This window comes from Mercenaria mercenaria, chromosome 2 (genome assembly GCF_021730395.1).
Source record: "Mercenaria mercenaria strain notata chromosome 2, MADL_Memer_1, whole genome shotgun sequence".
In the NCBI taxonomy this organism is placed as follows: Eukaryota; Metazoa; Mollusca; class Bivalvia; order Venerida; family Veneridae; genus Mercenaria; species Mercenaria mercenaria.
The window spans coordinates 7,752,703-7,768,755 of NC_069362.1; the positions used below are offsets into that span (position 1 = coordinate 7,752,703).

General features: G+C 33.0%; 2 protein-coding genes across 8 annotated transcripts in view; one reads left to right on the forward strand and one right to left on the reverse strand.

Annotated features, from left to right (window-relative positions):
• The window catches only part of LOC123562546 (coiled-coil domain-containing protein 153-like), a 10,140-nt gene extending 2,716 nt beyond the window's left edge, over nucleotides 1–7,424 (forward strand). Inside the window, exons 3-7 of the mRNA XM_053529033.1 lie at nucleotides 252–306; nucleotides 1,033–1,177; nucleotides 2,127–2,206; nucleotides 2,981–3,157; nucleotides 6,665–7,424. Coding sequence (XP_053385008.1) covers nucleotides 252–306; nucleotides 1,033–1,177; nucleotides 2,127–2,206; nucleotides 2,981–3,157; nucleotides 6,665–6,958 — 751 coding nt within the window. The 3' untranslated portion in view covers nucleotides 6,959–7,424. The remainder of the gene's footprint in view (nucleotides 1–251; nucleotides 307–1,032; nucleotides 1,178–2,126; nucleotides 2,207–2,980; nucleotides 3,158–6,664) is intronic.
• Nucleotides 7,425–15,654: 8,230 nt separating this feature from the next.
• Nucleotides 15,655–16,053, reverse strand: part of LOC123563116 (IQ domain-containing protein E-like) — a 73,689-nt gene continuing 73,290 nt past the window's right edge. For all 7 annotated transcript variants that reach the window (XM_053529061.1, XM_053529052.1, XM_053529044.1 and 4 more), the window contains one exon: nucleotides 15,655–15,957. In XM_053529061.1, the coding sequence (XP_053385036.1) occupies nucleotides 15,880–15,957 (78 nt within the window). In that variant the 3' untranslated portion in view covers nucleotides 15,655–15,879. The remainder of the gene's footprint in view (nucleotides 15,958–16,053) is intronic.

Below are 16,053 nucleotides of genomic sequence, written 5' to 3' on the forward strand. Positions count from 1 at the left end.
CGCATTCGTGCAGTCTGGTCAGGATCCATGCTGTTCGCTTTCAAAGCCTATTGCAATTAGAGAAACCATTAGCGAACAGCATGGATCCTGACCAGACTGTGCGGATGCAAGGCTGGTCTGGATCCATGCTGGTCGCAAATGCACTATGTTGGTTTTCTCATGGCGCGGCTCATATATTATATGAAGCTAAATAACAGCAAATGTTTCATACATATCCATTCATTTTTGATATCAAACTTAACTCAATACAGACGAAAAGAAAATGAATGGCTGCAGCAAGAAGCCCAGAAAGTTCGAGTGGAGAGTGTGAGTATAGTTATATTCATGATTTATTCATATATATATATATGTTCTGAACCTATATACACTCGAAGACAAAACAAAGTGAATTGATAAGTCAATACCAAATTCATTTGACAGAAAGTTGTATTGTAAGATATTTTCAGAACATTTGTTAATGTTAACATCTCAGGAAGGTATGCATTTTAACAAGTGCTTAATTTGACTGTCTGTTGTGTTGAGGTATAAAATTTCTATAGAATTCATAGCATTTCTGTAGAATACTAGCCTGGCTCCCTGGCTGCATGGTTATTTTTTTATATAAATACTGCAAGCAAAATAAAAAAAATTTTAACTCTAAAATAGCACATTTTATCTGATGGCTGAACCATACATGTTTGGAGCCAGGGGCAATAAAAAATGTCAATGTAGAAACAACCTGCTGGAGTTACTTCTCTCTTAATGAATAACATATACACATGTCTATGTAAATAAGAACAAACATAGGGACGGGAGCCAGTCTAGTAGAATACATATATCAGTATTTTTGTAGAATATATTTCTGTAAAATACCTGTCAGTATCATTGTAGTCTAGAATACATATCAGTATTTCTGTAGAATATGTATCAGTATTTCTGTAGAATACACATCATTATTCCCATATTCTACTGAAGAATACATGTCAGTATTCATGTAGAATAATAACAGTATGTATTTCTGTTGAATACATTGACATTACTGCCTCATTTCAGCATGAATACATGAGCTATATGGAAAAGAAGACAACAAAACGACAGACCACGATTATAACTCTGAGTGACCATAACAAACAGGAGATCAGAAACATCCAGCTACAGAGAGAAATCATGGATGAAGAATACAACGATAAAGAAAAAAGTATTTAATTTATTTTTGTCCTTATTTCATTATTCTTGGTTCCACCATATAAAATACAAGTTCAAGGACAAACTGTTTCATTTTGCTGGGAATATAACTGTGAAATCATCTAATTTTGTGGACATATCATTTTAAAATGTTGTCTGAAACAGTTGTTTCATGCAGATAAAATGTAGAAAAGTGACTGTTTGTTGGTAGGGAGTTGAATAAAATAAAAAATAAAAATAATTTATGGTGGCAGACAGAATCAACATTGAAATAATGTTGCCTTTCTCTTTAAACCCCATGTAAGTTAAAGCATGTGTTTGTGGTTTTTATCATTAAAGTGTTGGTGTATGGTTGATATTTTTTAAGCAAGAATAATAATCTTACCTTTTTAGCTTGACTATTCAAAGAATAGTCTGAGTTATTCTACTCACCCACGCGCTGGCGTCTACGTCACACCTTGCTTAGTTTTGCATGCAAGTACATAGACTAGTTTTCATTTAAAGACGTACAGCTTTGGAAACTTATTTTTTTCTTTTTCTAGGTCAATCACCAACCTCACTGGGTCAATTCCCATACCTCTGACATGCATTTTGGCCAAATTATGCCACCTTTTGAACTTAGAAAATCCAGGTTAAGTTTTGCTTACAAGTTACTATCTCAAAAACTAATGTAAATATTGAATTGAAACTTCACATGTGTCTTCGAATTTATAAAACTAGGTCATAGCATCAAGTCACATATCTCTGACATGTATTTTGCAAAATTATGTCCCCTTTTGAACTTAAAAACTTCTGGTTAAAGTTTTGCATATAACTTACTACCGGTATCTCTAAAACTAATGCAGATACTGGAATGAAACTCTATAGATATTTTAACATTTAGGATAATATTCCTACTTCTGGGACAACAATTTGAATAGTTGAGCATTGGCTGTCTTACAGAGAGCTCTTGTTTGTTTCAGAATTGAAAGATTTGCTATTGGAGAAACAAAATTTATTAACAAAGACAACACAAGAACTAAGCGAACTTGGATCATATAAGGTACAGTAACACGACAAAATCATTGTTACTTGATGGGGTGTAATTTCAATTTTTTCTTAGTTGCATCTGACTGAAAACTAAACTGTTGACAACTTTCCTTGCATATAACATTATGATCATCTGATCTGCTTAAACAGGCAAGTCAACAATTCAGAAATTGCTGTTTTTACAGGAACCAGGATATTTTATGCTTAACAAAATATTGAATGACTTTACAATAGTTTTAAATTACAGAACATAGCTGAACATATAAAAAAAACAACTTAAATATAATAATGTACTGGGTTCAGCTATAAAAAGAGTTCTTAATTTTATGAATGAATGCATATGATTTGAAAGTGTGCATGCTTGTAGAAACAAGATTGGTATTTACACAGATAGGGTAAATTACTGTTGTAAAAGTATTATCTATTTTAATTGTTAAATTGTTAGGAAGCTCGGAGTTCCTTCTTGCAAGGGCTCACGTATATGTTCCGTGTCTCACTGTTATCATATTCTCACACCATGTGGTATATCATTGCCATTCTTGTTGTATATTTGTTGTCCCTTTACAAAAGTATAAATATTTTACTTTATTTTTCTCTATTTGTGTATATTTTTTTTTCTTTTTTCTTGGAAGTAATTTTTCCCATCTCAAATGCAATGAAGTACCAAGCTTACTAGCAAATTCAGGTATCATTCATTCTAAGCAGTATATTGAAATGTTTTCTCTTCTTTGCTTTTCATTCTAAGAAATAGCATTGTTAATGACTTTGATTTAAATTTGATCAATAGAATTTACAAACTGAGCAATTAAACAAGATACAAGACCTTGAGAAAGAGGTGATGAAATTACGCTCCAAACATTCAGAAACAATTCAGCAACTGAAGGCACAGTTCCTGCATGACAAGAGAGAATATCAACACGATTCCGAGAGTAAAATATCTACATTACAGAAAAAAGCTAATAAGGTGAGAATACAGAAATACCAAACTGTCAAACAAAAATCATAAAGAATGTTTTAACATAAAATGGATAGGAATGGTACTTATTTATTGGACTTCTTGGAATGTTAGTTCCCAACAAAAAGCAGTCCCACACAAAATTAGTCCCACTACGTAAATTATTTTTCCTTATGAAAATTTGTTGCTCACAAAATTAGTCCCTCATGAAGATATTTCATGAAAATTAGTCAATTTTGCAGTTATATGATAAAAGCAAAGAACATTGCCTGACCTGCATTTTTGTTCGACTGTATGAAGTATATGTAGAGCTGTCCTACTCACCCTCTCCCAGGTGTCTGTTCAGCATTCACACCTTGGTTAAAGTTTTGATGAACTTTCACTTTATCTCTGTTATTACTTAAAAGATTTATTTCAAACTTTAAAATTATTCCTCATCATCACCCACATCATAGGACACAAGGGGCATAACTCTGGCACCAATATTTCATGAATTATCCTCCCCCCTTTTTAACTTAGAATTTTAGGACAAGGTTTTGGTGCACTTTCTCTGTTATTACAGAATGGATTTGATTCAGACCTAAAGTAGTTGTTCCACATCATCACCCACATCATATAATACAAGACCCCTGTCTCTCACACCAATATTTCATGAATAATCCTCATTTATACTTTGAATTTTAGATCCTTTTGATTAATTTTAAAGAATTTGAGTCTAACTTAAAATAATTGTTCTACATGACCACCCACATCATATGATACAAGGTCTGTAGCTGAGACTGGCACCAGTATTTTATGAATTATCCTCCCTTTTTACTTAGAACTTTATGGGAAAGTTTAGATATTAAGAAGGGACCGATTCTTTAAAATATTTGAATGACATCATCGCTCACATCATATGATACAAGGGCCACAACTCTTATGCCAATATTTTATGAATTATACCCCTTTTTCCTTTATATTTCATGTTAATTTTTATGGACTTTCACTATATCTTTATTATTGCTTCATGGGTTTTATTCAAACTTAAAATAGCTCAGCTCCACAAGGTCTATAACTCTCGCTCAAATATTTCATGAATAATGTCCCCTCTTAACTTATTAAAATTACAGTTTAATTTTGATGCTTTTCATCTTGTCTCTGTTGTTACCAAATGGATTTGATTTAAACTTAAAATGGTTATTTCACATCATCTTCTGCATACTAATGCCATAACTCTGGCATGAATATTTTATGAATTATGTCCCCCTTTTTGCTTAGAATTTCGGGTTAAAGTTTTGATGCACATCAAATTTTGCTCCATCACAGTTATTACCTTACGGATTTGATTCAAACTTTAAAAAGTAGTTTTGCATTATTAGCCACATGATATTACACATGGTGCAAAACTCTTGCAGAAATGTTCCATGAATTATGTCCCTTTTATACTTTTATTGTTTTTATACGTTTCCACCCTATTTCTGTTATTACCTAAAATATATTTGACTTGGACTTAAACTATTGTGTAGTATTGTCACGCATACTGGAGTCATTAAACATCCCAGTGACAGCTCCAGCTTTCTCATATGTGCCCTGTTTCACTATCCAGCATCAAAATCGTCAGGCCTGCTGTCTCCTGTGACAGCTCTTGTTTATATGAGTCACAGTTTAATTAACAATAAGAAAAATGCAATTATAGAAGTGAAAGCCTAGCAGATTTTACTTTGCTAGGGCCATATAATGCAAAAATAAATGTGACTCTGCCATATAATAACCTGTATTAAATTTAGTTACACATGTCACGCGTTAATGAGCTGCTGTTGTTGATTCTACATCCATAAAGCCTTTCCCATCTGCAGTCTAAATAAAAACAATTAGTAGGCATTCCCATCTTCAACGTAAATAAAAACTGTTAATGGAAACAATAGCCTTTCCCATCTGATCATAATAGCAGAAGTAGAAACGGTCAATAGATTTTGTGATCTTTAATTAGCATAAATAAAGACAGTCTAAATAAAAACAATGTAAAAATAAACAGTAATTTCAGTAAATAGCCGTTCCCAGCTTGATTGTTGATAAATACATTGTCCATAAAAACAATTAATAGCCTTTGGCGTCTTCAGCATAGATAAAAACATCTGAAATTAACAGTGGATAGCTTCTGCCAGTCTTGAGCATAATTAAAAACAGTCGACTAGTAAAAGTATTATTAGTCATTTAATACCTATATTTACTTGCTCTATGAACCATTTTTGTTGCATTGTTAGCTCATCTGATTTTTTGAAAAAAAATGATGAGTTATTGTCATCACTTGAGCGGTTGTCGGCGTCGGCGTCGGCGTTGCCTGGTTAAGTTTTATGTTTAGGTCAGCTTTTCTCCTAAACTATCAAAGCTATTGCTTTGAAACTTGGAATACTTGTTCACCATCATAAGCTGACCCTGTATAGCAAGAAACATAACTCCATCTTGATTTTTGCAAGATTTATGGCCCCTTTTGTACTTAGAAAATATCAGATTTCTTGGTTAAGTTTTATGTTTAGGTCAACTTTTCTCCTAAACTATCAAAGCTATTGCTTTGAAACTTGGAATACTTGTTCACGATCATAAGCAGACCCTGTACATCAAGAAACATAACTCCATCTTGCTTTTTGCAAGAATTATTGCCCCTTTTGGACTTAGAAAATCAGTTTTCTTGGTTAAGTTTTATGTTTAGGTCAGCTTTTCTCCTAAACTGTCAAAGCTATTGCTTTAAAACTTGCAACACTTGTTCACCATCATAAGTTGACCCTGTACAGCAAGAAACATAACTCCATCCTGCTTTTTGCAAGATTTATGGCCCCTTTTGGACTTAGAAAATATCAGATTTCTTGGTTAAGTTTTATGTTTAGGTCAACTTTTTCTCTTAAACTATCAAAGCTATTGCTTTGAAACTTGCAACACTTGTTCACCATCATAAGCTGACCCTGTACAGCAAGCAACATAACTCCATCCTGCTTTTTGCAATAATTATGGCCCCTTTTGGACTTAGAAAATCATTTTCTTGGTTGAGTATTATGTTTTAGTCAACTTTTCTCATAAACTATCAAAGCTATTGCTTTAAAACTTGCAACAGTTTTTCACCATCATAAGTGGACACTGAACATCAAGAAACATAACTCTATCCTGCTTTTTGCAAGAATGATGGCCCTTTTTAGACTTAGAAAATCATGGGTAGGACAATATTTCTATTACACAAAAAAAAATCAGATGAGCGTCAGCACCTGCAAGGCGGTGCTCTTGTTTATACTTTAAAGCAGGACATGTTAATGTTTTACTAAGAGTGTAAAAAAATCTCAAAACAATGTTTGTCTCATTGTTATAGAACTTCCTTGATAAAAAAATCAGGGGAGGTAATGAGACAGGTAATTAAGTTAACATAAAACATTCTATACTTTTGTTTTCATCATTGTTTGTCTCGTTGGAGGTTAAGTACAAGTTATATCTAACTATGTCATTGTAAAACATTATGTAACAACTTGTTTATCAATTTATATTCAGGAAGCAATAACGTGCCTTACAGACCACACAAATAAAATAAAGCTAGAAAACAGACAGTTAAGAAAAGAGCTTTTAGAGCTTATTAGAAAAACTCGAGCTCTTCAGGAACATAAACTTGAGCTTGAGGATCAGAGAAGACAGTTGATTCGAGAGCAACAGTATTCTGGAGATTTGAAGAAACTGCGGACAACAAGACAACATAAAGTGTTTAAATCTTTTGGACTCCTGGGAGAACGCGAGGAGGAACAAGATGCTATAGAGGATGGTAGATCAACTGCAAGTTCTCAAAATTAAACTTCCATTTCATTTTTTCTGAAGCATGTTTTTATAAGAACCTACATGAAATAATGTTTCCAATGTAGGATTTCATTGCACCATAAATCATATTTCTAAATGTTGTGCTCAAGTTTTTCAATTAATTTTTTTTCTTTTGCATAATTTTGAAAACATCTGAAATTGCTGCCTTTGATACAGAAAAATGCTCAAAGTTTTTACTCATATTTTTTGAATCCAAAGTTTGTCTTATATCCTTATGATAATCAGGGATAACCAACACTGGTATTTCCTCCCTTCCATAGGTCAGAACAATTGTGTATTCTAAATTTACCCTTTAATGATGGCAGTTTTGTTTATACAATTGTTGAATATATTAAAACGGAGTTTAACATGAAAGCTGCATTTACATTATCATCAATTCATTATGACATTTGGTATTGTTTGTATGATTGCAATGTTTGGTAATAAAAGATATTGTTATTTATTGATTTGGTTCATTTCTTTGAAAATATTTTGTTCATGTAATGGCCATTGGTTAATCTACCGTATCTAGTCTATACTGGTACTGACTGGTCCTTCACAAAGAATTAATTCCCCACATGAATCAGGGGCAGAAGACGAAGGACTTCTGACTTATTGCAACAGAAAAACATTTACCTCCCATGAGAATCAAACTTGAAGAATACACCCCTCATATTCAGAAAAAATATAATCTGGATTAAAACGTCATATTAAGTGAATGCTGGCTGTGATATGATTGTTGAAATTCTTTCATAAGTAGTTTGATTTAATGTATATCCTGAAAAAATCTTTTCAGAAAACTTGAGTAAATGCCTCTCTTTCTTTAAAATCATTGGGATGCTACCTACAGAGGCTTCATTCAAATGATCTAAACTGTAATGAGAGAGGTGTTGAGTGCCAATCCAGATACTGTAGATAACAGTCTCACCTTGCCTTGCCATCCTCAACAAGTAATCACAAGAAGCTGATTGGTCAGCTGGATAGCTTCCTCGCATTGTTTCAAACCAAGTTCTTTGTGTAGAAGTGAGAAGCAAGTCATTCGAAGGTGGTGACCTTAACAACTCGGCAACAGATTAACAAAAGATCTGAAGTTTGTTTGTATCTACTCTAGACTTTGTTATAGTTGCCACTGGTAACCCACAAGGGTGACTCTTCCAGAAGAGTGTTAGTAATTAGTTAGTAGGATAATGGGAGATACTGAAGAGGCCAGTTTTAATAAGCTTCCCTGGTTCTTTAGCTTGCCAAGTGTAAAGCATTCATACATGGCACTTTTATCCCAATGTTAAGACTTTTACTTGGAGCAGTGGGGTCTGCGTTTGGTCTCTCTTAAGTAAGACACCAGGCAGATAACGAAGCCAGAGTGATCTCCTTGTACATTCAACTAAAATTAGAGCTATCTAAGTTAGGGTGATTAAAATGTCCAGAAGCCACTTTGAATACAGAAAAATGTTGTGGTCATGACCTTTGACATTAAAGTGTGGCCTTGTCTTTGAACCTGGGATGTGCACTGGACAGGTTAACAAATGATGCTTGTTTTATGAAAATCCTTCAGGTGGTCGAGAAGATACAGAGCAGACACAAATTAAAGCTATGTGATCTTTGACCTCTAAGTATGATCATGACCTTTGACCTAATGACCGGAGTTGTGTACATCATTTGGAGGAGATTAACAATTGGTGCTAGTTTCATGAAAATCCTTTCTGTGGTTTAAAAGATACAGAGTGGACACTAATTTAAGCTATCTGAGCTTCAGCCTCTATTGTGATCTTGACTAGACTTACTGACCACAATGTCTCAACAAGATGAACAGCTGATGCTAGTTTATGAAAATATTCCAGGAAATTTAGACTATTTTGGAGGGGACATCAAGTTAAACTAGAGCTGCTTTTGAGAAAAGCGCATGTCTCCCACACAACTGCCTAATCATCTAGATAGTAAGTCAGTCTTTATATAAAGTTTACTCAGTACATATATGAAAAGTAAAAAGGCTGATTATGGGCAATTCAAGGGCCATAATTCTGAAGTGCCTAGGGCGATTTGGCTAGTTAATGAACTTGGACGAGAAGTTATGGTCAAAAACATTTGGTTTAAGTTTGGTAAAGATCGAATGAGAAGCGCGGACAAGAGTAAAAAAGCCGATTTTTGGTAATTCAAAGGCCATAATTCCAAAGTGCCTGGGCCAGTTTGGCTAATTATCGAATTTGGCAGAGGACTTGTGGTCAAACACATTTTGTTTAAGTTTGGCGAAGATCGGATGAGAAATCTTCGACTTGGAGCGCGGACAAGAGTAAAAAGGCCCATTTTCGGTAATTCATGGGCCATAATTCCAGAGTACCTCAGCTGATTTGGCTAGTTATCGAACTTGGCCGAGGACTTATGGTCAAACACATTTTGTTCAAGTTTGGTGAAGATCGGGTGAGAAATGTTCAACTTAGAGCGCAGACAAGGTTTGTGACAGACACACACACACAGACACGAGTAAATCAATATGTCTCCCACACCAATGTGTGGTGGGAGACATAACTATTTTACCTTTGACCTCCAAGTGTGACCTTGGGCCCAGTGACTTGGGTTGTACACTATGCATGTCATCTTGTCAACACAGGCATAGGGGTGATTTAAAAATTGGTGGGTGCCCCAAGGGGAGGCCGACCTGGGCCCAACTTACCCACATTCAAAATGTTCTTCAAAATGTTGACAGTAGACACCGCATTAAATTATTACCAGTATTCAAACTTCATTTACTATTATTTCTGTGAAAAATCAGTTTAAAATTTATGGGCCAAAATGTGGCTTATACTGAAGATTTTAAATTGCTAAATTTCCTTTTTTGTCATTTAATATTTACAGTAGTTTGTAATTAAACTGCAAGAATGTGTACTCTGCAAGAAGACAACTCTGCAAAGTTTCATTAGTATCCATGTACATAAAGGATAGATATATTAATTTTACTAGAGCAAGTTTCAGCCTTCAAAATTTTTAATAGGTTCGAACCATGCAGGAAAATCTCGGGTCCTGTGTGGCTATAATTTCAAGCACAGGTGGACCCACTGATACAACTACAGACCTTCCACAAGCCAGATGGAGGACAGTGACTTTTCCCCTGACAACCCAAGGTGTTAGAAAATGTAGGGTAAGTGATTTGAAATTTGGGACCTTAACCATTCATCCACACTGAGGCCACTTACATGGAGGTAAAGGAAAGTCACACTATAAGGGTTTTGAAATTTATTCAACTATGGAAAAAATATAACATTTGAGAAGAAAATCTGGTCAGTTTCTAATATCTATAAAAGCATAAGATATAATTTCTACCAAAAAATGTAAAAGATGCCTTGAAGTTATGGACGGACAAGTTACTGCCATTGAGTAATACTAAAATGTCCCTGATTATAGTGGTCATAGGAACTGCTGAAAGAATTAAGCTTTCAGGACTTTCCTACACACCATGACTGTTTGTAAGTGTTGAAATTAAACATATCTTAAAGGGGCATGCCTTCAGTTATATGTCACAATATAATAAAAATTTATCAAACCAAAACAGAAACATAAACTGAATGTAAACAAGAGCTGTCTGATGACAGCGTGCTCAACTATTCGAAGAATTGATTGAAGAATGGGGTCAAAATATTTCCACAGATATTCAGACAAAAGAAATAAATAGATTAGACAAACAATGTTCCTGTATTACTTTGATTTCGATAAGTCTTGCACTAAATGGCAATATATGAGCCAATTTCAAAGTCCAAAAAGGGCCATAATTCAGTCAAAATAGTTATGTACTCTTGCCTACAGATGGAAATCATAATGATAAACAAGTGTTCAAAGTTTAAAAGCCATATGTCAAATAGTTTTGACAAAACATGGACTTGTATGAAAACAGAACCAATTTCAAAGTCCAAAAGGGCCATAATTCAGCCAAAATAGATGACAGAGTTATGTTCTCTTTCCTACAGATAGAGACTATTATACTAAACAAGTGATAAAAGTTTCAAAGCCATATGTCAAACACTTTACAAAAAATATGAACTGGTACGAAAAACTTAACCAAGATTTCTAAGTCAAAAGGGGCCATAATTCAGCCAAAATCCTTGATGGAGTTATGTACTCTTGCCTATAACTGGACATGGTGATGGTAAACAGGTGTTGAAAGTTTCAAAGCTTTATCTCAAAAGACTTTGTCAAAATATGAACTGGTACGAAATATTAACCCAGATTTCTAAGTCAAAAAGGGCCACAATTCAGCCAAAATCCTTGATGGAGTTATGTGCTTTTGCCTATAACTGGACATGGTGATGGTAAACAAGTGTTGAAAGTTTCAAAGCTTTATCTCAAAAGGCTTTGTCAAAATATGAACTGGTACGAAAAACGTAACCATGATTTCTAAGTCAAAAGGGGCCATAATTCAGCCAAAAAGGACATAAATTTGAAAGCATGCCCCTTTAATATTACATGTAGTTTTCTTACAATGACTGAAGCATTGACACTGAACTTCCTCTAAAAATGTCAAATAAAATTGGATATCAGTAACAAAAATTTACAGACATGGCTAAAATTGGATAAAGATACAACTTTAAAAATAATGTTTAAGCATTTTCAGTTTAAAGTTCTGATGAAATTAATTTGATGAGCGTAATTACTAACAATAATAACAAAACAATAATAAATACAGCAGATCTACACATTTCAATATCTATTATACAATATATACAACAATTTACACATCACTGACCTGGACAGACCTTGAGCAACATTTGAAATGGACAACAAAAATTCTAGAAGTTCAAACATTTTCAAAGGCAAACCATAATTACACATTTATGAAATTAAACGGTATGTTTCTTTAGCAAATACACACATTATTTTTTGTTAGTAAAATGAATTACATAATTGGTATACCACTTGAATCTTCAGGTAAGATGTTTTCTAGAACCTGGTCAGTTCAAAACCTTCTTCTTCATAACAAAACAGAATTTTTTGCTCACAGTAATCATCAGAAATACATTTTTATGTATGAAAATTCTAAAAGCACATTTTTTAACAAAGAATATCAACAAAAATCATGAGACACTGGATCATAGAATTTTTCAAACCAATGTTAATTATATAACTTTTTTTTTTATCATATACAATAAAAGTTTTATACAAGTTTTGTGTGATATGTTTGTTTTTCAATAACACAAACAGTTTAGGTCATATAGTGATGCAGATTATACAATCTCCAGTAATGCTGAGATAATCCAGTCCCTTCAGCTATTTTATACAGCTGAGTCTGTGAAGAACACCTTGCTTCAGGCAAAATGAAGAATGATTCCTTCAAAGAAGGATCTGACCGAAAGACAGAAACAAAGGGATTTAAGCCAATGACTAAACCACAATACAAACAACCCCTCCTATGTAGTATCCTGACTTGTTTTGACTTTTTGACATTACTGAACGCAATAATTATTAACTCCAATAAACATCAAAAAAAAAAACGTTTAGAAAAATTAAAGTTCTAGGGCTTTTTCTCTAAAAGATAACTGAGCAATTTGCAGCTTTAAAGCAATAAACATTAAATATCTATACTTCCGTTGATGATACAAAGTAATACATGATTCAATGTTAATTCTGTCAATGGCGTGAGAGGTCCATGGCTCCTTTCGAATCTAAGTAGTGACTTTAAAAAACTTTGATACTGTGATACCATTTATTGTGAGTAAAAATGTCATGGTTTTGCAAAAATAGATATTTGCATAGGTCTACATTCAAATTTCAGCTTAGGAAAAAAGGGAATTAGTTGTTCTTGATTAATTCGTGGACTAATGGACCCAAAATCTGTATAAATCAAAGATTTCCATTACTTCCATATCTAGAATAAAGATTTACCCATAACACATAAATACCATAACATGTAATGTACATTAGGTTAATTACTATTTTTATGGCATTAATGTAATTATGACTTCTAACTAAGTTTTAATAATCTTGAAAAATTCTATGAATCCAGGTCTCTAAAATATCACAGACATGTTGTGAGTTCGATAATCAACAATAAAACAGATCCTATAACCCTTACCATGCTAAATTTCTATAATGAACTTGTCCATCTTCCAACTGGGACAGTACCATTAACTGTTAAAAGGGGTGCTTACCAAAAAGATACTGGCTGAATAGCAAACAGTGCAGATCATGATCAGACTGCACAGATGGGTAGGCTGATAATGGACTACACTGGTTGCAAAGGCAAAAGAAATCGTGTCCAGCATGGTAAGGGATACAGTATGAGACACAAATGGACGCTGATGATTATCAGAAACAATTACATTTTTTCTACAACTAGAAGTGTAATTTTGTTAACTTTCTAATATAAAGTAGATGTAAATTGTCTTATGTATGTCAATGGCATCTAGTTTTCATTCTCGTTAAAATTTTTACAATATCACTGAACTGCTGCCATTATTTTAGCAAATATACATGACATGTATTTACATACACTGAAGAAGGCTGCACATAAATATCATTTCATTAACAAAACTAACAATTTTGAATATGCAGTCATGGATGTCAGCTTAAAAATAAAATTTGCTGCACAAAGTGATACAAAAAGACAGAATCCTATGCTTGCTTCAACATTTCTTAAGCATTACATATGCTACTGTAGAAACAGACTGAGACAAAATGTCCAAATATCTACGTACATGTACAATACCATGTTCTAAAAGGCAGAAACCTGGTGCAGTTATGTTATTCTTTATATATTTTGAGTTCCTTGTTCATTATTCATCTTTAGCGTACCGGAACACAACAGTGTTATAATTATTAATAACACAAATACAAATAATAAAAATATTTAACGAGACATTCTTCCAAATGTACATCAAACATCCAAGTTTTTAGAATGGAAAGTTATGTCTATGAAATATCTAAAATTCACTTAGTCTAATAAATATTACTGAAATTGATATTTTTTTTTTTATTATTATACAAATTCAGCTTAATTCCTTTGATTTTTCATCAAATTTATGTTGCCTGACTTAAGCAAGAAATATATATTACAAAGTACAAAGGTGTTTTTATCAATAAATAAAAACAATGTCTCCGATGAAATATGAGTCAAATATCTGGGGAAAAATGTCTTCTCCAATTTGTTGTAGCAAATACTCTACACACGCTAGGCTTCAATAAAAGACTTTGCTTAAACTAAAACTGGGTCAAAGGTTATAAAACAAACATTGGAGACTAATCAGTCTCTTATTTCTATCATTTAATTGGTCGTTTCCAAGCAAAAATTTGAAATTGACCAATCAAAAGGCTAGACTCCAAAACTAGTCTCTAGATACTATTTTATAACCTTGAACGCAGGTCTAAGAATCTGGTTATATATAACACATTTGATTTACCCTTATAATGGAGAGTATCAATCATTTTTTTAATTTCTCTATGACAACTACAACTTCCTGTTTATTTAAACAAATATTCCTATGACATTGCACTTCTATAACATGATCAGAAAATAAGCTGTCATTTTTTCCTTCTCATATAAAGAGTGTATAAAATCACACTTCAGATATCATTTGTGTTCATTATCACTTATACTCTTGTACATCATAATTATATATCATGAACTACTTTATATTTCAGTGGCAGACTAATTTTTTGTAGATTTTATGGTTGTATCAACCAAGAAAATTAAATCTCGACAAATATGCAAATTTTCCATGCATTTGATCTAAAATCTGACATTCATTTTTGTAGCTGTTTATACTTGTAGAGATATTGCCATTCAATTCACACAATAATATCTCTATAAGCATATTAAATAATCAATATACAGTAGTCTACATTCAAGATATAACATAGATATTACACTATGCAATATGTATCTTTGTATGAACAAGATCTGAAATACAACTCTGCTCTGAATGAGACCAAAGATATTTGAAAATTGTAAACTCAGAGATGTTTATAAAGACGATATTTTGACTATTAATGTTCACGTCTTGACACTTTAAGCATAATACTCAGCCAGTGATGATTTCACAGCTGTTTAAGTTCTTGCAAATCTGTACGGTATTACTATCTTTGCAAGTTTCGTTAACTTATAAAGCATAAAATCATTTCTAGGTTAACAGTAATAATGTGTTTACATTAGTGAATAAAAAATGGAATGATGAATGCATAATACAGACTACATACTAGTAAATGCATCACAAAAATTCCAATAATATGTGTGCTCCAATATCTTTTATGATTCTGTGTAAATATATTAAGAAGAAACTGTAGGACAAATGCCGTTTTAGCTAAATGAAATAAGATCATGACAGATTTATATTGCAAACAAACTGCCGTGTGTCGGAATAAAAAGCAGCTTCTACGAAGCATGGACATATACTATACAATACAATTATCAAATTGAAATGGCATGCCTTACATGGTTACTGGTAGATAAAATCTATATTTGCACGAGAGTGAATACACAGAGTGCTAATATTGTTTTATGAGTGTCAATTACCAACACCACTTTAATCATGAAACTGCTGTTTAAGGAGTAGTATATTAAATAACTAAACGTAACCTCTCGTGATTGGCATGGCACATGGCATTCCAGTAACGGATTGTTTTGTTACTATTTACAATATGGTATATATAAAGACAGTATATATATCTTTTACTGTTTGTGTTATAATAAACTGTTTCATATACTATTAGACTGTTTTGCATATCAAATGTGTCAGTCCTTAAAATCTGTTTAGTGCCAATCTGATGAAAAAATTATACTTAAATACTACCATTATAATACTACTAAAAATAAATTTATAGTAAATGCGTGGTCAAAGATTCTCGTGGGTTTGTAAAAAAATAAAACAACTGCAAGTTTATAACATGTTATGAAATAAATCAAGTGCATCTCTGATATGTGAACTGCTTGTTTAAAATCAAAAGTCATCATCGTCATCTAGATGTGTAGAATAATTTGCCCTTGCTCTGTATGATGAATTATATGCTGATGAACCCTGAAATTGAATGAAAATTATACAGTCGAACTTCGATGGCTCGAACTCGAGGGTCCCGTTGAAATAAGTTCGAGTTTTCCGTTGTTCGAGCCATCC